The sequence below is a fragment of the Saxophila tyrrhenica genome, assembly GCF_035928015.1.
Source record: "Saxophila tyrrhenica strain CCFEE 5935 chromosome Unknown scaffold_8, whole genome shotgun sequence".
Lineage (NCBI taxonomy): Eukaryota > Fungi > Ascomycota > Dothideomycetes > Mycosphaerellales > Extremaceae > Saxophila > Saxophila tyrrhenica.
The window spans coordinates 941,138-967,052 of NW_027041740.1; the positions used below are offsets into that span (position 1 = coordinate 941,138).

Genomic DNA, 25,915 nt, shown 5'->3' on the forward strand with positions numbered 1-25,915 from the left:
CCACCAAGTCGTATCCAAGGTGTTTGTCCAGGATCCAAGGCAGAGTAGCTCTTATTAGCATATCGTATGACCGAGTCAATCTCGAGTTGTATCGAGTGTCGACCGTCTTATCGAATAGATGACATGCTTCACGCGGAGTATTGTTTTCTTTTGCAGCAGCTGAGCACAGTCGGTGACGGCGAGACAAATGAGACATAGCAAGTGAAGCTAGCATCGTGATAGGATAGGGCAAGGGCAGACTTGGTCAACACCACCACCCGCCCCTTCCTTCAGCATCAATATTAGGCATCTGTTGTCGTCGACGGATCAAACAGTGACCGTCGTACTCGACGATGGTCCCCCGAGACCCAAGCGGGATGGACAACACGAGCAACACCAGCAGGTCGCCAGCGCCGCCCGAAACGCAAGACTTCGGCGCCATGCAACAACAAGATGGCGGAACACAACAGACCACCGGCACGACGACGCGACGAACAAGCAACAGCTCCGCGGGAGGGCAGAGCAATCCAAGCCGGGTGGAGAATCCGAGCATGCAGGCCAGCCAAGGCAGCCTGCAACAACAAGCAGACGCTCCACGCAACAGCCGTCCTCGACCGCAGCGCCTGGACTACGGTTCTATGCGGAGTGAGTTGCGGATACCGCAGGTCATGTCGCCGCCAGGCATGCAGACACCGCAGCAGCGCCGGCCTGCTATCGGGAGGCGGACGCCGAGTTCGGCTGCGCCGCATCGAGGGGATGTGTTCTCGGTGGACGACGATGTGAATGAGATTGAGAGGGAGCTGCGGCTGGCGCGCACGCAGTCAAGACAGCAGGAGGGAGGTAGGGAGAGGGAGAGGGGACAGCAGCAGTCGTTGCGGAGGCAGCAGAGTACGTTGCGTAGACGGGCTACGACTGCGCAGCCGCCAGCGCTGCAGACGGTGGAGAGTAGCGAGGAGTATGAGGATCGGGCGGAGACTACGGGCAACGATGCGAATGGGAAGAGTGCTGCGCAGGTGGATGGCGGCGAGCCGAGTTCGGAAGAGACGTTGCACGGTGAGGAAGAGGAGGAAGAGGAGATACCTTCGCCGGATGACGAGGACGACGACGATGACGACGATGATAGTGATGCGGAGAGCTTCACGCTCAAGGACAGACAAGAGGCGATCAACGAGACGCATCCTTTCGGTATACGGATCTGGAAACCGGCGTTGTACAAGAAGAGCCGGTCGGTTCAACGCAATGCTGAGGGCGATATTCACAGTACTCCTGGTGGATTTGTGAGCAACTGGCTGTTCGTGTTCAACATTCTCTGGACGATCATCTTTGGCTGGTGGCTGGCTCTCGTCGCGGCAGCTGGTGGTGTCATTTGCATGCTCTTCAGCCTGGTGCAGGCGCCGGGATGCTATGAGTATGGGCGGGTACTGATCAACTTAAGTCATTACTTATTCTACCCGTTTGGGAAGTACGTCAAGCTGGATCGAGACGAAGACTATCTGGACGAAGACGAGGGTGAAGGCAGGAGTATCACTGAGTACGAGCGCTGGCAGACTGGTGACCTGGAGGAGGGACGCCTCTTTTTCGGACCACGAGACCTGAACCGCTCAATCATCGGCCGCAGACGAGATGAAGTTGTTGACGAGACTGAAAGCCTCCTCGGACGCCAACGTCGCTCAAGCAGCCATGAAGATGTGGACGGCGCGCGAGCGAAGGCGAAGAAACGCCTGTTTGGCCGTGGAAAGTGGAATGCTGGAAGGGTGATATTCTTCCTCTCCTTCTACTTTCTGATCACGCCATGTCTGTTCTTGGTCAGCGGCATCTGCTGGTTCCTCGTCTTCTGGATTCCAATGGGCAAGGTGACGCTGCTGGTGTTCTACCATCTGCGTCGTCACCCGCTCGCCATGAGTTTCCACACCGACAGCCACTACTCCCGCATCCCGAGCGTCGAGCGCGGATCCAGCGGAAGCAGCATTCTACTATGCACATATCGCGCGGTCGGCCTGAAGTACTGGAAATACACCATCGACGGCACGAATATCTTCCTCATCAACCTCCTCGGTCTGGTCGTGTTTGTCATCTTCGACTACTTCGTCCTCCTGGAAGCCCTCGGCATCGAAATCTTCCTCACATCTCAAGGCCTCATCTTCATCCTCGCCATCGCCTCCATCATCCCGCTCGCCTACTTCATCGGCCAAGCCGTGGCTTCCATCTCCGCACAAAGCAGTATGGGTGTTGGCGCGACCATCAATGCCTTCTTCAGCACTGTGGTCGAAGTCTTCCTGTACTGCGTTGCGCTCAAGGAAGGCAAAGCGGCGCTCGTGGAAGGCAGTATCATTGGCTCCATCTTCGCTGGTATTCTCTTCCTACCTGGACTGAGTATGTGCTTTGGTGCCATCAAGCGAAAGACGCAGCGCTTCAACGTCAAGTCAGCTGGTGTCACGAGCACGATGCTGCTGTTCGCGGTCATTGGCGCTTTCGGGCCTACGCTGTTCTACCAGATGTATGGGAGCCACGAGATGAGGTGCCACCAATGCACGGATACGGACCCGAGCATGCTTCAGCATGGACTGGACAGTGTCAAGGGCGCGGACCGAGACTGCCGGAGATGCTTCTTCGCGCAGACGCCTGCTCTTCATGACCGCTTCTACAATGAGGCCGTGCGGCCTTACATCATCTTCGCTACCATCTGTCTGTTCTTGTCGTATGTTGTCGGCTTGCTCTTCACCCTCCGTACTCATGCCGCTGTCATCTGGAACAACGAGCCGGATGAGAAGAGGGAAGCGAAGGTCGAGCAGATGGCTCATCGCGGTGAGGACAGGTACATTTCCGTGCCCGGAACTGCTGGACTGGTTGAGAATCCGAAGCATCCGAAAGCATCGCTGCACGGCACAGTCAACAGCGACGGCGTTCGAGACTCGCAGATGTACAAGCGCATATTGAACCAGAGTCTGAAGCAGGCTGGCTACGGTACCGGCAGCACCATGACTATCCCGCAGGTGTCCAAGAAGGATGATATGTCAAACACATTCAACCCACCCCACGTCGTCCCACCAAAGACGCCGGAAGACGACGGCAAGCACTCGCAGCGGATATCCGGCCTTAGCACGGAAGACAACCGCATGCTCGTCCAGGAAATCGCGGAAATCGCAGCAACCGCCGCCACCGTCGCCGCCCGCGACGCAACCAAAGCCCCCCGCCGCGCCTCCATCATGGCCACTACCTCCACCACCAACGCCATTCCCAAACTCTCCGGCTCCGGCTCCAGCAAAGACCCCAGCAGCAAAGACCAAACCACCCCTACCCGCCACACCGCCACGAACCCCGAACGCGGCAGCCTGCACGACAACGAACCGCTCCCCTCCGAATCCGCCCCAGCTCCCGCTCCCGCCGCTGATGCAGCGCCAGAGGCAGGTGGCCACGATGCGCCCAACTGGTCTCGCGCGAAATCCGCCATCATCCTCCTCACCGCCACCGTCGCCTACGCCATCATCGCGGAAATCCTCGTCGACACCGTCGACTCCGTGCTCTCCAACGTCGACATCCCGGAGAAATTCCTCGGCATCACGCTCTTCGCTTTGGTCCCCAACACGACCGAATTCCTCAACGCCATCTCCTTCGCTATGAACGGCAACGTCGCTCTCTCCATGGAAATCGGGAGTTCGTACGCATTGCAGGTGATGCTGCTGCAGACGCCGGCGCTGGTGCTGTTCAGTAACGTGTACAACGCGTATTTTGTCGGGGACGACGGGGAGTTGATGAGCAGGACGTTCACGCTGATCTTCCCGCAGTGGGATATGGTGACGGTGATTCTCGGGGTGTTTTTGATGGGCTGGGTGGTGGGCGAGGGGAAGAGCAATTATTTCAAAGGGAGTATTTTGATCTTTACGTATTTGGTTATTGTGGTCGGGTTTTGGTTTAGTGGGTGGGATAGTATGCAGGTGAGTTCCGCTCTTCATGGGAGAACGGTGTAGCGTGTGGGAGGCTGACTGTTATGATTAGGCTCAGGGGATGGACGCTTCGGATACGCTGGCGTTGGGCTCGAGTCCGACGTTTCAGACGTTCAGGACGCAGGGGTGGCAGGGGAAGAGTGGGTTTGCGTATTGAGTGAGACGGCTTCAACAGCATGAGTGGTTAGGAATTGCATCGGGTTGGCGAGCAATGGTAATTGTGGTTTGATGGATACCCACGGGAGCGTTTGAATATGGCGTTCGGCTTGTAGCATTCTCTTCCTGGGGGGTCTTGGGGTAGCATTTGGAGCAGCGTTCTGTTTCTGTGAGCAGGCATTGAAGGCTCATTCTATAGTTGAGCTACAATTTCGCTTCAACGCCTTGTGGAATCAGCACCATCCGACTCTTCACCCTCCCCTCGTGCAAGTCGTTGAGGACCTTTGGGAAATCCTTCATCCGCGCCGTCTCAACTTGAGGCGTCAACGTGCCATCAGCGATCATCTTCATGCCCGCAACAATGTCCGCCGAATGCCCGCCAAAGGTGTAGAGCACGGTGATGGCTTTGATAAGATTCATCACATGGCTCGTCTTGTGCGAGTGCTCGAGCAGTCCAACATTGAGGATTGTGCCGCCACGACGTACTGTATCCGTTAGCAACCCGTACTCCACTTAAAATACATAGGAAGGAGGGTAGAACGTACCAATCACCTCAGCATCCGAAAACGTCTGCTGCGCCCCAGCAAAATCCACCACCACATCAATCTTCCCCTCCCACCCCTTTCCCCTCACCCACTCCTGCACCCCCTTTCCCACCGGCACGACATTCTCCCTCGGCACACCCAACCGCACCGCCTCCTCAATCGGCCCCTCCCTAACATCGGTCACGAACAAACGACATCCCACCCCCAGCAGAATCTGCACGGCGTTCATACCCAATCCTCCTAACCCGAACACAAACACCGTCTGCTCCTTCCGAATCTTCGCGCGCGAGATGATGGCGTGGTGGCTCGTCATCACCGCATCGGTCGCCACAGCAGCAGCGGCGGGGCTGACGCCATCCGGGACTTTGAGCGCGGCGCGGTGGTGGATAGCGATGAACTCTGCGAACGACCCGTCCTGCCCAAGACCGTGATGCGTGCCCTCTTCAGTCTGACAGAGCTGCGGGAGCCCATTGCCGCACTCCGGACAAGACGTATCGGAGCAGCCAGCGACGGGGTTGATGGCCACGCGATTCCCGACCTTCAGCTGCGAAGCCTCCGGACCAGAAGGGACAGACGAGCCGATAGCGACGATTTCGCCGCACCCCTCGTGCCCGATAGTGAAAGGGTCGCGGTAGTAGGGCAGCCGAGTCTCGTCGTTTGCGAGGATGGTGACGTCGGAATGGCAGACGCCTGCGGCGAGGATTTTGACTAAGAAGCCATCATCGGGGACGGAGGGGACGGGGATGGTGTCGAGTTGTGGTTCTGGGTTGCCGTTGTGTTTGCGCCAGGCTTGCATTGTTTTGGGAATCGAAGACATTGCGGTGGTGGGTATGAGAGGAAGGAAATTGAGCTGTTTTGTTTTCTGAGGAAGGTAGGCAAGACGAAAGTTTGATGAGGACTAAGAGATTGGGAGAACTGTGACTATACCTTGAGACCTTCTATATATTTGCCGTTGCCGCGGTTGCTGGTAGAGCTGAGGTGTTAGCTGAAGGAGGAAGCGGAGTACGAGCATGGACGTTGTACGAAAGCGACGAAAGCCCTAGGTGCCTCCGACGATCATCCGGGGCGAGCGCAACAATGCCTTTGTTTGGAGAAAGCCAAGTGCCTGGCCTCGATTCTTGTGTCTCCAAAGGGATTATTGGTTAATGGGCCATAGTGCGGAGAAGTGAGAAGTTCTGGTGCGGTGCAGCGAGACGCTCAATTCGGCCTCCAGAGCTCCAGCCTCGGCCAGGAAACCATGCTTGGGACTGTTAATTTGATAGTCTCTATGTCCTGCCTTGCCCTGCCAGATTATCGCACGCTATGCAGTAGCACAGAGAAGTACAAAGAAACAAGGCCCACCGAACAATGCTAGACAACGCTCACTTCCACAGCTTGCTCAAGCTCGTCTCCTTGTCCTCGTGCCTGTTCAGCACCTTCGCAGTCGCCAGGTCGAAGTCCTCTTGCGTTACGTGCACTCGCCTCTCTCGCAGCGCATACATTCCCGCTTCCGTGCACACACCTTTGAGCTCTGCACCGGAGCACCCGTTCATCTTCTCGGCAATCTTCATCAGGTTGATGCCGCGTGTCAAGTTCATCGATCGGGAATGAATGCGCAGGATGTCGGCTCGCGCTTCTGCCGTTGGCGGAGGGAACTCGATCTTACGGTCGATGCGGCCAGGTCGGAGGAGGGCTGGATCGAGGATGTCGAGACGATTGGTAGCCATGACTACTTTGATGCCTTTCGTGGGTTCGAAGCCGTCGAGCTGGTTGAGCAGTTCAAGCATAGTCCGCTGGACCTCAGAGTCACCACCAGAGCTGCCCTCCACACGTGAAGATCCAATGCTGTCGATTTCATCCATGAAGATGATGCTGGGTGCGTGCTCTCGTGCCATGACGAACAGCTCTCGCACCATTCGTGACCCTTCGCCGATGTACTTCTGCACCAACTCACTGCCGCTGACTCGGATGAACTTGCAGTCTGTGTGATGCGCAACCGCTCTTGCCAGAAGTGTCTTTCCAGTTCCAGGTGGTCCATAAAGCAGCACGCCCTTCGGCTGCGCGATACCAAGCGATTCGAAGAGTTCCGGATGCTTCAGGCCCAGCTCGATGACCTCCTTGATCTGCTTCACCTGCTCGTCCAGCCCACCGATCATGTCGTAAGTGCTGTCTGGCACCTTTTCCACCATCATGAGCGACACAAGAGGGTCCACTGAAGAAGGCAAAAGCGACGAGAGTTTGTAGCTGTCCGACAGGAGCGTGACCCGTTTGCCAGCCGTGAGTTTCGCAATGTCGATGTTATCAGCGATGTCGACCACGTATTTGCCCTCAGGATGCACTTTCACCAGCACCTTCTTCGTCCCCATCACCTTCACCACTTCTCCCACATAGCTGCCGGGTTGCTGGAGAAGGCCCAGCTCTTCCCGTAGTAATCGGACTCTGCTGTTGTATTCGTTGCGCTGCGCTTCTAGTCGTCGGAGGACCGCTTGCCCTTGGATCATCTCCAGCTTCATCGACTCGATCTTGTTGTTGAAGAAGGTGTCGAGCGCCATGGTTGCGGTGTTGTCGGTGGATGCAGTATGCGAGGAGGAAGAGGCGTTGGAGATGTGGTAGAGTGGTTGTTTTCCTGAGCTCACTTCGAGGCAAACGCGATGGCGTCTCGAACATGCGGCGGACTTCGGAGGACGGGCCGTGCCGCTCGGACAACTGCACCTTCTCAGAGTAACGAGAGAAGACCAGACGACCACAACATCAGCACCTTTGCGCCTTCACACACCTCACCTCACACGCCCATAAACCACTCACGATGCCGCCCAAAGGAGCAATCAGAGGCACAGCTGTCGGCCGACCACAGCAGCAACGAGGAGGCTTCGCATCGCAAGTCTACAATGAGATCACAAGCTCGGAGAACAGGAGCGTAGTGACGAGCCTGGCCTTCTTCGCGGTATGTCTCAATCGTGGCGCGTAGCAGTACACGGCTCGTGGAGGCTGCACGTGGAGGCTGCACGAGGGTGACGAAGAGACGGAGCACCGGCTGACAACTTGGACAGGCCGGCGTGGCTTTCTTGCACAGCAGCTGGAGTGATCTACTACTACCTCCGTACGCACAACTCCAACGACTGCATCACTTCATAGACTGATTGTGGCTATAGGATCTAAGCAGATCCAACACCTGTTTTCCAGAGGCCGGATCGAAGCGAAGTCGGAGCATCGATGCTCACAAGAAACAGGATCAAGAAGCTCTGCGTGTACGATATCGAGAGGACGATGTAAGCATAGCGAGGCGTTGGCGGTGGAAAGCTGGACGATTGGGGCCATAACACCAACACGCGATGTACAATTCAACTCAAATCCGATATGCCGGCACAGAGGAGTTCCACTCTTCGTCCCATTTCTCTCACACACGTTACGGACATTGTTAAACCGCGCCTTGGCATCAGCTCTTCGCGAGTCTGAAACTGTCCGCTCTTCATCCTCTATGAGCCTACGGTACCCTGCCATACAGGCGCAGAACAACCGAGATCGCAAATAAGCCGGAGCGTCTTCCTGAGCCTGCTTCGAGAGGAGTACGGTGGGTGGATGGGGCTTGACTTAGCACGGTCTGACAGACTGAAAATGTTCGTAAGTTTGTCCTCTACTAATGCATACTATGATCGAGCCAAGCATGACGCCGAAACGGAAGACCAACTTCTACCCTCGCCCACTGAACACAGGCCATCAGTTTCGCGTTGCCTTGAGTATCCACCAGCTTGGACAAGTCTTCGACCACTCGCGAGCCGATGCCTTCCGCCCACCAAACCCCATGGCTTGTCTGCTCCAGTAGTACGCCCCATACCATCATCGTCAGCAGTGCGACTGGCTCCTTGTCGTTCAACGCTACGGCGTATTCATGACCAGCTCGGAGCGGCCAACCCAAACTATACGAACGCGTGCTGACATCCCTGCACTTCGCAAAGTCTTCTTCGAGGTAGAACATCGCCCGCCGACAAGCAGCATGATATGACATCGCTTGCAACTCTGGCGTGTCCAGGTCAACCTGCGATGCCCCATGCATTTCCTCGTTCAAGATCGATAACCGCTGAAAAAGCTCCAGCAGCTCAGGCTCCAGGACTTGCGCTGGCAGTGCGTTCCAGACCTTGAAGTTTGCCACCAACGGCTCTTTCTTCCGATAGTCTGCCTCAGTGTCTGCGATCGTTCTCAAGCCTTTGAGCAAAGCGAGGTATGTCATCATGTAATCCAGCATATTACCCTGCTCTCCTCGCTGCAGTACGAAGCGTGGTAATGCGAGGCCAAGTATGAGAAGGATGGACGACAATGCGAAGAGAGCCTGCCGGTTCGCTGGCGTGATGTTCGACAGCTCCCTTCGCAGTCCGCTGCTGGCTAGGTTGTGGTACTCGAGAGCAGTGTTGACATAGTCGTCGACCCGAGACTCATCGTCCTTGGTGAAGGCCGCAATCTCCAGCGCAGACATGGCGAGCATGCCGTGCAAGAGGTAGTCATGCTGCAGAGCTACGCGAGGCACGACGACTTGCCAATTGTGGTATTCGCTGGCCATAGTGCCGCAGTAGCTTTTATATCTGCTCAACAATCAGCAAGAGGTTAGTCGACCATCACGTCTAAAAAAGCCCAACATACGTAACAGTGGTCCACTGATGCAACAACTCCAACTCCAGCAACCTCCGCTGGCCCGTCCACTCTATCGCATCAGGTACACTACAAGGCGTCGCACCTTTGCTCGAAGGACTCCTCTCTGGCGTGGGTTGCTGCAGTCGCGACGTATCGGCGTATCCACAGTCGATCCCTCGCAGCGCACAAGGTCCGCAGGGCAACCCGTTCTCGTCGCATTTCACTCGTCTTCGTTTGCAGGTTTTGCAGCCGGTTCGGGATTTTCGATGGGGGCGGCGGGCTGGTGGGGTCATTGTTTCGTTTGAAGTGATGCCAGTAAGATGATCATATTGACTTCTAACGCGCGCAATGGCGCCTTCTTCAATACATCAACGCCTACAGCTGCGCACCCAGACGAGCTGCCCTGCCCCACGAGCTGAGCAGGCTGGGCGCAATGAGCCATCTTGTCGAGCTTGTGTCTTTCGTGCGTTAGTCGTACAGTAACCTTGGAAGCCTCTGCCTACAAGTCTCGGCATACAACTAAAGTAAGCAAGATATGTCACTCGGAGATGTCCACGGCTTTCCGAGAGCGATTTCCGGGGAATCACTTGCGCCGGCTTGCGCTGCTATGCCGTTTGCAGTCCGATGCGCCGCTAGGCTTTTCAGCTGCCCAGACGAGGTCAGAATGGCTCAGACCGTCTAATGCCGATCTATGGAATTCGGGGTGGATGCGAATATCGCAATGATGGATGGAAATGGTAATTTTGCTATTTGTGTGTCTGTCTTAGGCCTTTCCCAATTGCGAACAACGCGGCGACGAACGCCAGCAGGGCGAATGCTGTTGAGGCTGCGAAGGCGTAGCGTATGCCTTCGTAGTATACCATGCGGGCGGCGAGTTGGATGGAGGGTGAGAGGTGTTCGAGGGCCGTTACTGAATGGCGGATCTCGTCGCTGATCTGGTTCTTAATGCGTCAGCTGCTGATTGTTGTGGAACAGGGTGGTGTGGAAACGTACCTGCGCTTTGTCTTTGACACCTTCCAGCACGGTTGGTAGCTTGGCTGTCAAGACGCTTTGGACGATTGCTGAAGTGATTGCGACACCCCAGACACACCCCATGTTGCGGATGAGGTAGACGGTTGATGCTGAGACTGCGTGATCTGTTGCGTAAAGGTTAGTCACATACACGTAGTTCCGCGTGACGTCCAGACATACCAGAATGCTCGAAAGTTGCGATGTTCGTAAACAATGTCGAAGGATAAGTGACCCCTTGCCGAAGATTGGCAGGGAAGATGAACAAGTAGTACTTCCAGGTCGAGTCAGAGAAACCAAGAGACGTCACGAGAGCGTTGCCCAAAGCCATGCAGAGCGTCCCAGCGCGTGAATTGATATGAGCTTGCCGTAGCGGGACATGATGAAGCCCGCTATGAGCCCTCCAATGGGAGTGGCTAACGCAGGTATTGCTAGACGACCGCCGGCTTGCTAAGGAGAGTCCAGAAGGACGACCTGAAAGAAGAGGGGAAGCATGAAGAGGTACTACTGGAAAGTCAGGTTCATGTCTCAAAGTCGTTGCGACAATGCTTACCGCGTACGCAGCGAGTCCAGCGCAGACGTTCGCCGCCTGTACCGAGACGGGAAGTCTCCCTGACAGCATGCGAAGAGGTATGATGGGCATCGCACGAGTGCGAGCTTCCACCCAGAAGAAAACCGCGAGAAGGGCCACACTTCCCACCAGACAGCCGACGACCCATCCAGAGCCCCCAGGGAAGCTCGTTCCCGCCCAGGCTAAGAGCCACCAGTTGCATCGAAAGCGCTATCACAAGGATGAGCGAGCCCGAGATGTCGATCTTCGCTCAAATGCCTTTGAGCAGGCCGTCGGAACCTTCACGTCGTGGCTGATCCGAAACGAAGAAGTAGCCAACTATCAGGCCCAGTGCCGAGATTGGAACCTGTAGGGTAAAGCACCATCGCCATCCTATCGTGTCTGCGATCAGTCCACCGAACGATGCACCTGCCATCCACGGTCACCACGTAATCTTCATCGACGCAGCTTGTTCTCATGACTGACCTGAGATTGCGCCAAAGCCCCAGACTGAGTTCTGCAAGGCCTGATACATGCCTCGTCGTCGGAATGGAATCATATCAGAGTTAATGATCGTAGCCATAGTCATTAACCCTCCTCCACCAAACCCCGTCACCGCTCGCATAATGTTGACGGTCACGACATCCTGAGCTAGACCACAGCCTAAACATCCGACAGCAAAGGTACTGGTCGAGACAAAGAAGCATATCCGTCTACCGAAGATGTCTGAAAAGCGGCCATAGAGCGGTTGGAATGCCGTGCTTGTAACAAGGTAGGAGGTAGTCAGCCAGGAAGCAGCGTTTGCGGCATCGAACTCGGAGCTGATGACGGCGTACGTGGCTGCTGTGATCGTGTTATCGAATCCATAGAGGTAGACGTTGGCGAAGATGGCCAGTTCGATCCAGAAGAAGAATTTAGGAGGCTTCCAGTCTTCCTCCTCAGGAGCTTTGAGGAGTGGAGTGTCTTCTGCGTACGCGTCTGCGATGGGTCATTCGTCGTTGGCCGACATCTCGATTGCAAGGGACTGGCGACCAAAGTGCGTGGAGACCGTAACAAGCCTCTTCGGCAAGATGCTTTAAACTGCTTTCTCACCGTTTCGTCCTCTTCATGCGTCTCAATCTACCTGCCTTAGCACTTTACCATGTCCCGACACCGGTTGGGACAGCTCCAGTGGAGGAGTCATCATCTCTCGGTGATTTTCGATGGCGTGAAAAAGTCCATGTGACACCACCGGCTTGTGGCCGCTCCACTTCCGCGTGAGCCCGCTATGGCAGCTCTCGGCTCATCGCTACTAGCTCATCGTAGGCGACGGAGCATCTTATGAAGGGGTGGAAGGTGGTGAGAGGTATGGTACCTATTCATTTGGCCGTGGTTTAAGGGGTTGCCATCAAGCACTATCTCCTCTGGTCTCAATCATATGAGCAACACCCTTGTCATGAAGGCGGTCGCTCCGGCTATTCTTCATCGCAGACTGGCAGGCTCATAGCAAATCCGGAAGACAGATCTGGCACCATCGGTATTTATTACAATCATACTAACCTGGGAAGATGTTGCGAAGGGACATCTTTTTGTGGCCCCTTTCCTGGGAGACGACTGACGAACAGCACGGACCATGACAATCAGGATCCTATATCCTTCGCGACCACGGCGATCTTTCCTCACTCATGCTATCTGGGAACTAGTATTACAGCATCTGGTGCGGCGCAACTTTTTAATTATAAGGGGAGGGGCTAGGCTAGTGCTTGTATGTCGCGAAGGCGATGACAACCCTGAGTATGTCCAAGGACACCGCCATGCTACGTTCCTGGATCAAAACCACGGGAGAGAGCTACGCGCTGGTCGCCACAAGGTCAGCGTCAAGCATGAGTCCTGAGAGCGGATGGCAAGAATGCTTTGATCGAGATCTCCCAGCCAATACCTTCCATCGAACGGACAGTTGCTTCGAGCTGAGGGTTCATGCTGCGCTTGATCTCGAGGGTGCAATTCTTGCAAGCACACGCCCACCGGCTGTATGGCCTAAATATACTTCCTTCCAGTGCGGGAGCACTCGTGTGGATCAATATTGCAGCTGCCAAAGCTGGGCGACAAAAAGCGGTCGGACCTCTGATGCTGACTGAATTCCATTGTAGTGAGAAGCGATTCCATGGCGCCGGAATGCTCGATCTGTCAAGTCCTCAAGCGACCGAATCTTCAAAAGCTCTCCTTCTTCGCTACCATCTCCAAAGCCTCCTTGAATCCAGCCATGGCCTTATGGTACAACTCCGGCCCGACATTGATGCGAGCCACACCCAGCTCCGCCAGCTCTCTAGCATTCAGATACCCAGGCCGGAGGTTCATCTTCATATTCACCATCCCACCTAGTTCTGGCACAAGCTCCTTGACTTCGTCCGTACTCACCCCTCGACCGCCCGGTCTACCCCACACGAACACCGTAACAGCCCCGGCGTCGAGATATGCTCGTCCTCGAGCGATGGCGTCTTGGATTGAGCCTCCGAATGCAAGGGCGTCGGTCCTGGCGTTGACGCAGAAGTCTGGCACTGCATTTGCAGCAGCTGCTGACATGGCGGTCTTGATTCTGTACACGGCGTCATCAACGGTCCGAAGTTTTCCAGTACTGTTATCGACGTCCTCGATATTGCACCCAACCGCCCCAGCATCGATGGCCTGTCCTATCGTCGATGCTACATCGTCGTAGCCGTCCTGGAGATCAACCGTCAACGGCAGTCCTTTCTTCTTCGCGACAGCTGCAATTTCGCGGACAGCGATCAAGTTGTCTTCGAGTCTCAAGTCGTTGTCTTCGACACCATTCGCGGCAGCTGTGGCAAAGCTTGCTGTTGCCATTGCTCTGGTGGAAGGATGCGAGGCAACCACGCCGGCTGTTGCAGCATCGTAGACATTTGTTAGAATCACAGGGTCGCCGGGCTTACAGAGCTGGCGGATTGTTGTCGCTTGTTCATTGAGGAGGGCTCTAGCTGCCATGTTGAAGGACTCCTCTGAGTAGGCCGTAGTAGTCGTATGCCTCTCGAACGACGGCTGTGCTGAAGGCTGGTGGGCCACATCTCGGTGCCATATATATTGTCCGACGCGAGAGGTCATAAGAGAGATCATAACGCGCTCGTCACATAGGCCCTATGAGTCAAAGTATACCTCTCAGCTCGAGGTCGCTTCTGCACGTCCTTCCTGCCGTCTGTCGCTCCCATGCTCGTGCTCATGGCATTAGACGCAGCCTCTTCCTCGTGGCAAGTGCGCTACGAGAATCATGGACGCTCGACCGGAAGCTGGCGTACAAACACTTCGACGTGTCCGAACCGAATCCGTGGATCTACCAACACAACGCAGAGGCATCTTTAACAGATCCACCTCTCGACAAGCGACCTTCTGAAACCAGTGAAATGGTAACAATGACGCCCGTAGTCCTCAACCCAGTTCTCTCCCGTGTCGCAGGACCATGGCATCAAGCTCGACAAGTCTGGATGAGGAGCCCACTAAACACCCTCAGTGAACACACCTTTGTTACTATCAAGAGACCGTTACGAGGAGTACTTGACAAAAAGACGCCATGGTATGAGATGTACCTGTGCGATCCTCCTTGCACCAGGGCGTACGTCTCGATGTTCTTCGAGACTTCAAAGCATCAAGGCCACATGGCGGAGCTGCGGCCATTGCAGAAGATTCGAATGGCCTGACTATTGGCGGTTTGGTTGACGCCGTTATGAGACAGCCGGACGACGCTTATATGTTCAACGCCAATGGCACCTCTTCTGGGCGTGCAAATCCCGGCATATCTGTCAAAGATGCAGTGGGGAGACTGGAGAGAGCGACGGGCCGTGAAGCATATATTGTCTGGGACTTCCCTGTCCCAACAATCAAGCTCGAGGGTATCGTCGTTCCAACTGGTGATAATTGGCAAAAGCAGTGGTCAGAGGTGACGGACGATTGGAGGTGGCACGGGTTCGGGGCTGCAGACGCTGGATAGCTACGGCGAAGGTCAGCATTGAATATGTACAGTTTATATAAAGTTGCTATTTGCAACAACATTCTGCAACTTGCATCCAACCCAATCAGAGCTTTCAGAGCTTCGCCTTAGGAATCGGCCCGGACAGAGGCATGTAGACATTGTGACCCAGCACGTCCTGCGGCACAGTGGTGTTGTGCATGTTCAGTGCCCTGGTATCAATGAACTCCGGTCCAAGCTGGTCAACGCTGGTGCAGCCAATCAATCTCATGTTCATTTCCATCTCGTCCTTCAGAAGCTGCATTGCTCGCTCCACGCCCTCTTGTCCATAGGCACTCATGGCGTACAAGAACGGTCGTCCGATGCCAACGCCCTTAGCCCCCAAGCACAGAGCCTTGATGATGTCGGTCGCGCGCCTGACACCTCCATCGATGTAGATCTCAATCTGGTCTTGGAGGCCCATACGGCGGAGCTCGGGCATGACCTCAGAGAGGACCTCAATACCTGATCGTGCGAAGTCGAGTTGACGGCCGCCGTGGTTGGAAAGGACGACGCCTTGCACGCCGTGTTGGATCGCAAGCATGACGTCTTCCACTCTCTGCACGCCCTTAAGTATGATTGGCATCTTGGTAATAGACTTGAACCAGGCAATATCGCTCCACTGTAGCGAAGGGTCGATGAAGGATGAGATGGCTCGAGCAGCACCCTGCGAGCGGTCGACGTTGTCTCCGCTGGAACTCTGCACGTTGGATCCTGAGTCTGCGAACTTGGACCGCATGTCCTTCTCTCGTCGACCAAGCTGGGGCGCATCAACCGTGATGAAAAGGCCTTTGATGCCACGCCTCTCAGCGTGCTGGACAATACCCTTGGTGATTTCGCGGTTGGAATTAACGTAGAGCTGCATCCACTGTGTTTGAGGGTCTCGGCGAGCGTCCACGATCTCGTCGAAAGAGCAAGAGGCTAGCGTAGGGATCATCTGGATAACGTCGTGGGTGTGGGCGCTACGGGTGAGATTGACTTCACCTTCTGCATGGCCAAGCTTTCCGAGGGCAGTAGCGGTGACATAGAAGGGAATCGAGACTTTCGTGCCGAGCATGGTCGTAGAGAAATCGATGTTCTTGACGTCCTGCAGTATTCGCGGGCGGAACCAGATCTTGTGGTATGCAGAATGGTTCTCACGCATCGTCTGGCCCTAGGTCAGCTTTTCGCCACATCCAATGCTAGTATGATATAGCTCACAATCTCATCGTCTGCACCACTGGAATAGTATGCCCATGCGGTTCTCTTCATCACTGTCCTCGCCACCGCCTCGAAGTCCATCAAGTTGAAGCATTGGTCGAGGACGGGCATATGCTTGATTCGCTCCTGCCTTTCAGCTTCATCCGGATCTTCATCTTTCTGCTCTTGCTGGACGGTGCTCATATCCACCTCTCCCAAATGCCTGTTCTTGTCCAAATACTTGTCGAGCGTGTCGGGAGGATGGATCGGGTCGTACTCTTCGGTGGCATCTTTGCCAGCGTACTTCAAGATGATCTTGGGGCCGCCAGGATGTTCGGGCAGGAACTGGTCGAGTCCTGTTAGGGCCATCATCGAACCATTGTTGTCTCACGGGTACGCACCTCAGTCACATCGTACGCCCGACCATGGATGATCACCCAACAAGACTCTCTCGAGTTGTGCTTTGCGATCTCCTCGCCCGAGAGCTTCTGCTCCGGCGGCTGCTGCTGGTCTCGATTCATCTTGTCCAACTAAACCCTCTTGCGATTCCAATGCTAGTCCAAGCAACCGAATGGCACCAATAGAAACGAACGTACAACAATCTGCTACAGTCAACTGTTCGATGGAAGTTGAAGGAAGTTGTGCGGCTCTACCACGACATCAAAGACATCAGACAGCCTTCCTACTCGAGCCAGTAGTTGGCCGCGCTCGACCGCGGTATCTCCACCTTTGGAGTCTCCGTTCCTCATCCCCGCGAACAACCAGCGGAAATATCGATTGCCGCGAAGAAGAGCCGGCAGGTCAGACGAACCAATTGAGTGCGATGGAAAGTCAGCTGTCGGGCCGTGTCAGCGCCGATTGACGCGTGCCGGTATTCCACGAGATGTTTGTCTTCCAAGCGAGAGACAGTGAAAGCGGCCATCTAACGGCCTTCTCTCAGATCCAAATCAACCCAAAAAGGCCACACCACCCTCGTGAGCGGGCTTTCTATGTCTGTGAGAAGATCAACCAGACGGCTCGCTCTGACCTGGTGGGCCGCTTTCACTGTCCCTCGTTTGTTTTCTTGCAATCATTCACAAGAAGTGTCTGCAGTCGAACACATGATGACTGCCATCCCTCGACGATGCTGTAACTGATTCAGTGCAAGTCTGCAAGGTCGGGTCCTCGTAGGTGCTGGCGCTCATGACCGGTGAGCAGGCTGTCGAAGTTTGATGCGACAAAGCTACCACGCGAAGGATTCGAACGACCTACACCAGCACGGCCTGGTGAAGTGCCTGGTGCTGCTTTAGACGTTTTGGTATGCTGTTGCCAAGGTTCTGGGCTTCACTCAGGCGTATATCGGGCGAGCCCCTTCTCCAAGCGTGGTTAGTATTATTGGAAGTAGTACAACGCTTGAGCTACCATCACACCACCTGCATGCTAGGAGATATTCAAAGAGGTGGGTCGCTCCAATTGCCTACTTTGCCGTACTTCCACAAGCTCTGTCGACTTTCCAACACATCACTGTCACGCTGTTTAATCTACAAAGCGACATTCAGCTCAACAACAGCAATGAGGGCATCAATCGCTGCAGCATGGGTTGCCAGCCTGACGCTAATCAGCCCTGCAATGGCTGAAGATGTCTCCGCGCTTCTGTACCAAGCCGCTGGAATGGCAGGGTCGGTCGTTGACGCAAATGGATGCAGAATCACCTACGCTCTGTCATGTACCGACCAGAAAGTTTGCGGTTCCTCTAGCGATCTGACGGTAAGACCTCTGCCAGGTCTCTTCTGAAGCGGCCATGCTTACATGTCTCTCCGTAGAAAACAATAACGCAGAATGGAGCATCATCGTACACAATGCAGTATACGTCGTTCGGTCCGGCAAGCTCCTTCTCGAGCAAGCTCTTCCAGAGCATGGAGGAGAGGTGCCGCTTGTTCGGCACGACTGTCGCAGCTTGCACTGCCACGGCTGCCATCGGATTGGGCAGCATCTCAGTCTCGTCGACGAACACGTACGCCGTCACCCAGGAGGCGCTGTTGAGTTATGCGCAGGTTCCGATCACTGCTGGACCTGCTGCCGCGAGCGCATCTGTGTCGAGTTGCTCGGCCTCGGGAAATGTGGCGGTCGCCGGCTCGAGTTCAGTTTCATCGACATCTGCTTCACCCACCGAAGAACGGACGACAGTTGCTTCAGTAAGCAGCACTGCGCCGACGGAGACTGGTAGCTCTGGGGCTTCTGGGTTATCGACCGGTGCGAAGGCGGGCATTGGGGCTGGTGTTGGCGTTGGCGTGGCTGCCTTACTTGGGATCGGAGCCGCTTTCTGGTTCGTTCGGCGCCGTCGGGCAGGCAAAGCGAAGCAGCAGCCGCCGCCAACTCCGTCTTACGATGAGGTGCCCAAGCCAGAGATGGACGGCAACGATGGACGGCATGAGATGTATCAGCCGCATGTACAACACGAGTTGGCAGGCGCCAAACAGGCGCATGAAATGTCGGCAGCTTACGATGGCTATGCTGTATCTCCAAATGGGCCGCGATATGAGCTGCACTGATGAGGCTCCGTCAGTAGCTTGCAAGACTGGACTTGACACAGTCCCATTCGGACTGGAGACCTCGTGCTCAACGCTCAATGATCCACGATCAACTGAGTGGTTTTGAGGTGGTCAAAGAGGCTCTCGGTTGCTCAATGAAACTCAAATCCAGGGCTAAAAGAGTCCTAACATCCGGTTGCCACCACCGCATATCACCACATTAACCGCTCGGACAACAGTTGAGGCTTGAGCAAGACGTGGTCCATAATGAGCCATCACTTCAGCTCTACAATACTGTCTGATTGTCACGGTCTGCGTTGCCGGTCGAAAGCATCGCAGTGATGGCCCTCGGACGGGAAGCCGCGTGAAGGAACCGGGTTGCCTTTTAGTGCCCTGGAGAGCAGAGTGGTCATTTGCTCGACCATACAAGGCGTTGCTTCTCCAGAAAAGCAACATATGGTGTACGGTTAGAAGGCTTATTGGATGGGTTGAGCATGGCGTGCGAGCCAGAGAAGGAGAGGGCATGTGATGATATTTGGCTGAGCCACCAGTCACGTGAATCGCAGCCGATGGGGTATTAAGTGCTGTATATATTGTATTTCTAAAATTGTTAACTCATGGCAAGATCCGTTCTGCCTGGGCGCGGCCTGCCTCCGGGTAGCGCTGTGGCTGAAAAAGCCTACCGGCCTCTGTGCTAGTGTGGTCCCTAAGTGTAATCCACTGGTTCGAAGCCTATGGTGAGACTTTTGCTGTTTTCAATTCCAGTCTCAATCAAAGTGGTCCCTTTTTGCTCAAAAGCCTCACAGCTTGCTAGGTGTACTTGGTTGATGACCGAAAGGGTATGTACTGGTTGGGGGTTTGCATGTGATCTCACATGTCTCTGCGCTCGCCAGTATCACTTCCGGCCAATCTCACATCACACCCCCGTTGTTCCGCGTGGAAGGAATTTGCAGGTCCTCGGACAGGAAGTCGTAGTTGATTTCAACGTTCGTGAAGTCCTCGAAGATGTTTGCATCAGCGTCCTGAACCCCTTGGACCATCTCCGAGATCATCCACTCAGACTCTGGAGGCAGATCCATTCCGTCGAAGCCATTGGACCAGTCCTGAGCTGCGAGAACTGGCTCTGGACCTGCTGCGTCGTCATGAGTAGCTGTGGCAGTTCCTGTGGCAGTTCCTGGCGTCGCTTCCTGATCCAGATCACCAGACATCATGCTGATGGTCCGCTCTGACAACGTCTCGAACAAGTCCCGATAAGAGGCGGCGAGCTTCCATCGCTCAGCAAGGACGACCAGTACAGTCTGACAAGCATTCAGTGTATTGAACACATCCCGCTGTTTTGCTGCGTCTCGGATCGACTTCGATCGCCAAAGGCAATAGAGATAGGTCAGCCCGCTGTAAAAGGTCATGTGCAGGCTGCTCCATGTAAATTTGATGCAAGGGTTCTGATAGAGTCGCCGATAGATCAGGCATAAGTCTCTTGCTTTAGAGTGAGATTCTTGATACGCTCGGTCGACGATCTCGGGTGTACGAGGTAAAGGCCTGCTGCACTTGTATGGCTTCGTGTCCATGAGGTAATGCCTGTACAAGAGCAGTATCGAATGGTTGTATGCCACGTGGAACCAGCCGCGAGAGGCAAATACGGACAGAGGTGTATCCGATGGTTGATCGAAGATGGTTGGCGCTGATGCTCGCCATTGCTCCAGTTGCTCCCGCAGCTCTTCTATGGTTGGGCTACTGTCAACGTGGTCACCGTGGCTGCAGAGTGAGGACGTTGGGAACAGGTGCGTGCTAAACTTCGACCAGATCTGTCGCAGCTTGATTAGATGAATGGTACCTGTCATCGTCGTTGGCGAGCGCTGCGGTACGGCTGGAAGAATACCGGCTGGTGTGATCTGTTCGTCGTCTACGTCTAGAGGGAGCTGGAATATGGTAGTCAGTACCCATCAATTGCAGAGCTTGGGGAGGTAACATCATCGAAGCCTACCTCAACATCAATTGACTGGTCAGATATCGCTCCGGGCAGCCCGAGAATAGAGCCTGTATAGCGATCGAAGTCATATGCTACCCAGAAACACCTCTTCGACATCTCTTTGGTCAACGAATCTCCAGAGCGACGATACTTCTCGGTGGATCTATGATAGCCCAGCTGAACACATAGCCGCATCGCCATACCAGAGATCTTCCAAAGGCTTACGCCGTATGGTGATCGGGCAGAGAAAACTCCGATCGCCAGCAGCGCCTGGATTGATTCGAGCCCGTCAATTTCCAGAATCGGCTCCAGGTATTGCATTGCTATAGTATAGTAGCCTTCTGCTGACGCGTGGTCATCCACGGCTGATGACTGAGATCCGATAGCGTACACCATGAAGACGAAGAAGGTCGGGACGTAGGTTGAATCCATGCAAGCGGGCGATAGGCTACTGTACCTTGAAGTACGACATTCTTGCTCCCATCTCTTCAACGTGGGCCAGTGAAGGAATGGGAATTGGACATGAACGCTGCAATGATAAGCCTCGGTGAACATCTCTGCTTGTTGGACAGACGGCCAGTTTGAGGACGCCACTGGCAGGAGGCGGGGGGCAGAAGGTTGCGATGTCCGCGATCCCTGAGCTGATGGATGACTGGATGGCTTCTTTAACCCCATGGTTTGGCTTGCAATGTGCGAGAAAGACACAGCCGAGGATGGTCCGAAGTATCGCGGTTCTTGTCCAGCTGCACCTAGACAGAGCAAGGCCACTTCTGAGGAAAGGTGGTCTACGCTCGCAGCATCACTCAACTGAGCATCTGTGCCGGGACCTGTAAGATGTGTCGGAGAGGCATTGCTGAACGTTTGTGCGTCCCCGTGTTGGGCTCTAGTGCCATCGAAGTCACTATGTCCATGGCCGTTGCTTGGTAGGTTTTGGATGTCGAGTTCGGGATGAAGCCGGTGTAGTAGGTCTTCTAGACATCTCACTCGAGCTTCCAAGTGCTGCATGTGGTTCCGGGGCCGGTGGAGGCCAGTGGCAGGATCTTCTACCAGGCATTCTATCAACTGTTGGCGTTGTGCTCGTGTTTATAGAAATCGGCTGGTGATCAGGTACCTCTCGAATTCCTAGCACAATTTTGACAACGAGGTTCGACGCCATCACACTGCAATGCTTTATCAGTCGGGTGCTACATAAGAGTTCGAGAAAGGAGTGCTACCTTCAGTTTCTTTGACTTGCAAGGCATACAAGCGAGGGTTGTTCGCTCGCCAATACGAGATCTCTTTGCGGGTCGCGGATCTGCGTTGTTGCTGGAACCATGACCGCTGTCAAGTGTCTCGCTCATCGCAACAGTCGCACATAGTATCAGTATCAAAGCACAGCTTTTCAGATAAAATCATTCTAGTTGCAGGAAATGTATGGATCGAGGATGCAGGCCGGAAGAAGCCATGGTCGTGGCCGGAAGAATCCGAGGTCTTCCAGACTCCTCGTCACTTCCAGCCGCTTTTCTGCTGTCCAAGGCCTTCGCCATTGGATCTTAGACCGGAAGGATGCGAGTATCGAGTAGTTGAAGGCTGCATTGGTAGGAGACTATTTCATCTCTCCATCTTCAAAAGTTTCTTTCCCCCATTCTACCGCCAGCTCAAGACTTCCACATCTTCTCTCGCCATTGCCCAGACGCAAAGATCTACGGATGCGGACGTATGACCTTCACCTTCTTCTGTAAACGACGATGCAACAGAAGAATGTCGTTGTCCTTGGGTAGGCAGGCCCAACGCCCCCATGATAGACGCTGTACTGATTGACTACAGTGCTGGAGTCTCCGGGCTGACGACCGCTCTGCTTCTCTGCAAGACGAGGAAGTACAGCATCACGATCATCGCGAAGCACATGCCAGGAGACTATGACATCGAATATGCCTCTCCATGGGCAGGGGTCAGTGACGAGAAGCCATTCCCTATATACCGCTGACTCTCCCTGCTGTAGGCGGATTTTGTGCCACCGCACGTCGGCATGGGAGTCTCGATGAAGGAGCCGCTTGAGCTCGCAACCTGGCCGGAGCTGGAGAGGTTGGCACGAGAGCAGCCGGAAGCTGGTATTCACTTGCAAGGTATATTCTTCTCCATGCGGACAACGAAGAACGTGCTGACACAAAGCAGAATCGATCTTCTACCGAAGGACCAAAGATCGAGACAACGAGAAAGGAAAGTACGTCGAAGATTTGATGAGAGACGACAATCCTTTCAGAAGGATGCTGCCGAACGTGAGCCGCCTTCTAAGCCATGACTGCCGTTGTAAGCTGCTGATTCTGCCAAAGTTCCGGATTCTACATAGGAATAAGCTACCACAAGGCATGGATGCGGCCGTGTCGTATACCAGTGTGTGCATCAATACCTCTTTGTACCTACCGTGGCTGGCTTCGCAATGCTTGAAGGCCGGCGTTGTCATGAAGAGAGGCATTCTTAACCACATCTCGGACGCAGCAGCCCTGCACCATTCCAGCAGTCCCGCGGAGCTTGTCGTCAACTGCACTGGCCTCTCTTCCCTAAGGCTGGGTGGCGTCGAAGACCTTACCTTGTACCCGTCTCGCGGCCAGACAGCCATTGTGCGCAACGAGCCAGGTGTGATCATGGCCTCAACCGGAACCGACGAGGAAACGGAGTCGACATATATCATGGACCGCGCTGCTGGCGGTGGGTGCGTTCTCGGCGGGTGCTCAGTAAAGAACAGCTGGGACAGCCAACCAGATCCGAATCTTGCCATCCGCATCATGAAGCGAGCCGTGGAGTTGTGTCCGAGCCTGGTGCCTCCAGGTCAGGGTATTGAAGCGTTGAGTGTCGTTCGCCATGCCGTTGGTCTGAGACCGATGAGGAAAGATGGCATCAGGATTGAGAAGGAGACCGTCCGACATCCGGATAGGAGGCCAGTGACTGTCGTCCACAACTACGGCCACGGAGGCGCTGGGTACCAGACGTCGTATGGTGCTGCGAAGAAGGCGGTTGCGCTGGTCGAGGACCGTTGGACGACACAAGCCAGGTTATGAGCTTGTGGACGTCGAAGTAGAGCAATGTTCAGATCTCTATCACGTGCGTCTCAGGGACACGAGCGCTCCTTCCGCTTTTGCTGGAAATTGCTGTTGCTGTCTTGGCAGCCTCACCCTTTTTTGCAAAATCTGCTTCGACTTTCTTCACGACTCGACGTCTATCATCAACGATAACAACAATCAGATATAACGACAATCATGGCCAGCGCGAAGGGAACTGCTGGTCCTCGTGACGCAGCTCGCTACTAGGAGGGTGAGCTTAGTGTTCATGAGGGTCAGCCAGAGTTCCTTGAGACCATGCAAGTCGCGTTCAATCACGTTCAGGCCATGCGGCCATCTTGGTGCTCAGAAGGGACATGGAACCTGCTTGTGATGGGTCATTTGGCGATGCCCAAAGCACACGCGCGATGTAAGTGCTCGATCATCCTTCTCTACATCACGAAGACTGACATGCATTGCAGCTGTGTACGAGGGCTACACGGGCATCTCCACCGAAGCGTCTCTGCTTAAGCCCGATGCTCCTCTTTCGACACCGTCACTTCCCAACAATGTGGCAGCGCCTTCGCTCACTACGAACGCCTCTGAGCGACCCCTGACCGACTGCAAGCCTCAGAAGGAGAATGCTGCAGCCCCGAAGCAGGAGACAGCCTCTCGCCACGCTCAGTAAGTTACTATTGCCATGTCAAACGCGATATCAAGCATTCCGCTGACTTACTATTCAGTCCAAGCAATGCTACATCGACATCGACACCTTCTCAGGTCTTGCAGCGAAGCCTCCCACAGCGCTCTCGACCAATGTACGTCACTTCATGCATCAGCACATCAGTCGCAATGTCTCAGCCTCGGCGAAGCATCTCGCTGACCTCTTTCATAGCCAATACCTACCTCACGTCGGACCAACGTCAACGGCGACGCCTGTACCGTCATCCGCCCCAGCACTGCCGCCGCCGCCACCACTTGCTCCAGCACCAGCAGCACCAAGATCCTCGGTCCAGACCATCACCAACATCGCTAGACAACTCTCCGACACCTGCAGGGTGGACGTCAGTTGCGGCGCCAAGTGGCCCGATCCCAACGCCCTCTATGGCGTTCGAGGCTGCAACAAGCTGCACCTATGCAAGGCGTTTTGGCGTGGTGCGAAGTACGGGTCGATGCAGGGCTGCAGGCGCGGTGGTGAGAACGTGCAGCACTACGATCATGCCACGGGGCGGCTGGTCTGGCACGGCCGTCCAAACTGTCAGCGGGAATTTCCGAGGACTGGTCGTGTGCGTCACTGTGCGCCAGGTTGTTCGTACGGCCACTCTCACCAGCAGATCCGGCAATCGATGGCACGAAAGAGGTAGTGTGGGCAGGAGTGATGTGAGAGACTGAGTTGGCTGAAAGTTGATTCACGTTTGAGAGTAGCTGGGTGGTGGGCGAAGCCCCAAGTGTGGTGTTGTCGTAGCTGAGAACGATTTCCCTACAAATGGAAGGCTTGTTGCACTGTTCTTGACCTCATCTCTCTCATCGTCTGTCTGTGTTTGAAGCCTGTGACAGCTATTCAATCATTCACACTCTCCATGCCAGGACGCAGTCGGTATACTCGCTCGGCAACATTACGAGCATGGAATACTGAGGAGGACACTCGCTTCAAGGACATGGATTTGTGAAACGCATCTTGTACTTGCCCGACTCCAGTTCTTTGACTTTGACTCCGACTTCACTCCACTCTGGCAAAGGTACACCACATCAGCATTTGCCATATCTTTGGACAGCAGCGAGACTCGCTGTCTCAGACATCCCAGCTCTTCCCAGCATCATGACTCTCTTGTGATGAGTTTCTGAGACCAGTGAAGTCCAAAAGAAAAGGACTGGACGCTGGTAGAACTAAGGTATACCAAAATATACAACCACCTTTCTACGTCCTCCCGTCCGATCCTGCGACTAAATGACACGCTGTAACAGCAAAAGTACATGCCCACACCCCGAATCGAACGAGGGATCTTGTCATAACGTGCTGCAAACTGGGGCGCCAGTTTTATACGAGTGACTGCAGGAACATTAGCATGGTGTTCAAATGTTCGAAAGGGAGCATGAGGACTCGATCCCACAGCTCAATCTTCGACAAAGGAGCAGTAGAACTTAAGGCCAAAGCCCGATTTTCCGAAAGAGAGCAGTAGAACTTACCACGCTGTACCACTAAGCCATGCGGGCTGCGTATAACACAGCACGGCTACCCAATATATGTTATAGATGTTGATATTGAGGCTTCCGAGCCGCGGATGAAGTCAAGGAACACTATCGACTGACCAGGTGGAACAAATGAAGCGGGTCACGTTGATGGGTAGTAACATCCTTTGCTTCTTCTTAGGACACTCACAATCTAATCCATGCCCAGCACGACCCATTACTTCTACCCCCAGACCCAAAAGAACCACGCTATGCAACCTCCCCAACCC

At 54.7% G+C, this 25,915-nt stretch overlaps 12 protein-coding genes across 12 annotated transcripts; 4 read left to right on the forward strand and 8 right to left on the reverse strand.

The window, feature by feature from the left end:
• Positions 1-332: 332 nt before the first annotated feature.
• On the forward strand, positions 333-4,080 carry LTR77_005702 (uncharacterized protein; the record flags this gene model as incomplete). Its single annotated transcript, XM_064802945.1, has 2 exons — positions 333-3,914; positions 3,976-4,080. The coding sequence occupies 2 exons, from the start codon at positions 333-335 to the stop codon at positions 4,078-4,080; spliced, it is 3,687 nt and encodes a 1,228-aa protein (XP_064659070.1).
• Positions 4,081-4,283: 203 nt separating this feature from the next.
• Positions 4,284-5,441, reverse strand: LTR77_005703 (uncharacterized protein; the record flags this gene model as incomplete). Its single annotated transcript, XM_064802946.1, has 2 exons — positions 4,284-4,564; positions 4,625-5,441. The coding sequence occupies 2 exons, from the start codon at positions 5,439-5,441 to the stop codon at positions 4,284-4,286; spliced, it is 1,098 nt and encodes a 365-aa protein (XP_064659071.1).
• Positions 5,442-5,914: 473 nt separating this feature from the next.
• On the reverse strand, positions 5,915-7,155 carry LET1 (26S protease regulatory subunit 8; the record flags this gene model as incomplete). Its single annotated transcript, XM_064802947.1, has 2 exons — positions 5,915-5,924; positions 5,990-7,155. 2 exons carry the CDS (start codon positions 7,153-7,155, stop codon positions 5,915-5,917), a joined length of 1,176 nt encoding a protein of 391 aa, XP_064659072.1.
• Positions 7,156-8,240: 1,085 nt separating this feature from the next.
• On the reverse strand, positions 8,241-9,522 carry LTR77_005705 (uncharacterized protein; the record flags this gene model as incomplete). The annotated part of the gene is made up of 2 exons (XM_064802948.1): positions 8,241-9,180; positions 9,239-9,522. The coding sequence occupies 2 exons, from the start codon at positions 9,520-9,522 to the stop codon at positions 8,241-8,243; spliced, it is 1,224 nt and encodes a 407-aa protein (XP_064659073.1).
• A 453-nt stretch (positions 9,523-9,975) lies between these two features.
• LTR77_005706 (uncharacterized protein) lies at positions 9,976-10,568 on the reverse strand (the record flags this gene model as incomplete). The annotated part of the gene is made up of 3 exons (XM_064802949.1): positions 9,976-10,170; positions 10,223-10,365; positions 10,421-10,568. The coding sequence occupies 3 exons, from the start codon at positions 10,566-10,568 to the stop codon at positions 9,976-9,978; spliced, it is 486 nt and encodes a 161-aa protein (XP_064659074.1).
• Positions 10,569-11,058: 490 nt separating this feature from the next.
• On the reverse strand, positions 11,059-12,351 carry LTR77_005707 (uncharacterized protein; the record flags this gene model as incomplete). The annotated part of the gene is made up of 3 exons (XM_064802950.1): positions 11,059-11,216; positions 11,274-11,765; positions 12,327-12,351. The coding sequence occupies 3 exons, from the start codon at positions 12,349-12,351 to the stop codon at positions 11,059-11,061; spliced, it is 675 nt and encodes a 224-aa protein (XP_064659075.1).
• Positions 12,352-12,977: 626 nt separating this feature from the next.
• Positions 12,978-13,766, reverse strand: LTR77_005708 (uncharacterized protein; the record flags this gene model as incomplete). The annotated part of the gene is made up of 1 exon (XM_064802951.1): positions 12,978-13,766. One exon carries the CDS (start codon positions 13,764-13,766, stop codon positions 12,978-12,980), a length of 789 nt encoding a protein of 262 aa, XP_064659076.1.
• Positions 13,767-14,857: 1,091 nt separating this feature from the next.
• LTR77_005709 (uncharacterized protein) lies at positions 14,858-16,481 on the reverse strand (the record flags this gene model as incomplete). The annotated part of the gene is made up of 3 exons (XM_064802952.1): positions 14,858-15,928; positions 15,982-16,305; positions 16,362-16,481. The coding sequence occupies 3 exons, from the start codon at positions 16,479-16,481 to the stop codon at positions 14,858-14,860; spliced, it is 1,515 nt and encodes a 504-aa protein (XP_064659077.1).
• Positions 16,482-17,568: 1,087 nt separating this feature from the next.
• LTR77_005710 (uncharacterized protein) lies at positions 17,569-18,491 on the forward strand (the record flags this gene model as incomplete). Its single annotated transcript, XM_064802953.1, has 2 exons — positions 17,569-17,706; positions 17,763-18,491. The coding sequence occupies 2 exons, from the start codon at positions 17,569-17,571 to the stop codon at positions 18,489-18,491; spliced, it is 867 nt and encodes a 288-aa protein (XP_064659078.1).
• An 890-nt stretch (positions 18,492-19,381) lies between these two features.
• Positions 19,382-20,871, reverse strand: LTR77_005711 (uncharacterized protein; the record flags this gene model as incomplete). Its single annotated transcript, XM_064802954.1, has 2 exons — positions 19,382-20,389; positions 20,455-20,871. The coding sequence occupies 2 exons, from the start codon at positions 20,869-20,871 to the stop codon at positions 19,382-19,384; spliced, it is 1,425 nt and encodes a 474-aa protein (XP_064659079.1).
• A 1,295-nt stretch (positions 20,872-22,166) lies between these two features.
• DAO1_1 (D-amino acid oxidase) lies at positions 22,167-23,477 on the forward strand (the record flags this gene model as incomplete). The annotated part of the gene is made up of 5 exons (XM_064802955.1): positions 22,167-22,195; positions 22,246-22,369; positions 22,421-22,544; positions 22,594-22,697; positions 22,752-23,477. 5 exons carry the CDS (start codon positions 22,167-22,169, stop codon positions 23,475-23,477), a joined length of 1,107 nt encoding a protein of 368 aa, XP_064659080.1.
• Positions 23,478-23,804: 327 nt separating this feature from the next.
• LTR77_005713 (uncharacterized protein) lies at positions 23,805-24,144 on the forward strand (the record flags this gene model as incomplete). The annotated part of the gene is made up of 2 exons (XM_064802956.1): positions 23,805-23,886; positions 23,939-24,144. The coding sequence occupies 2 exons, from the start codon at positions 23,805-23,807 to the stop codon at positions 24,142-24,144; spliced, it is 288 nt and encodes a 95-aa protein (XP_064659081.1).
• Positions 24,145-25,915: the final 1,771 nt, after the last annotated feature.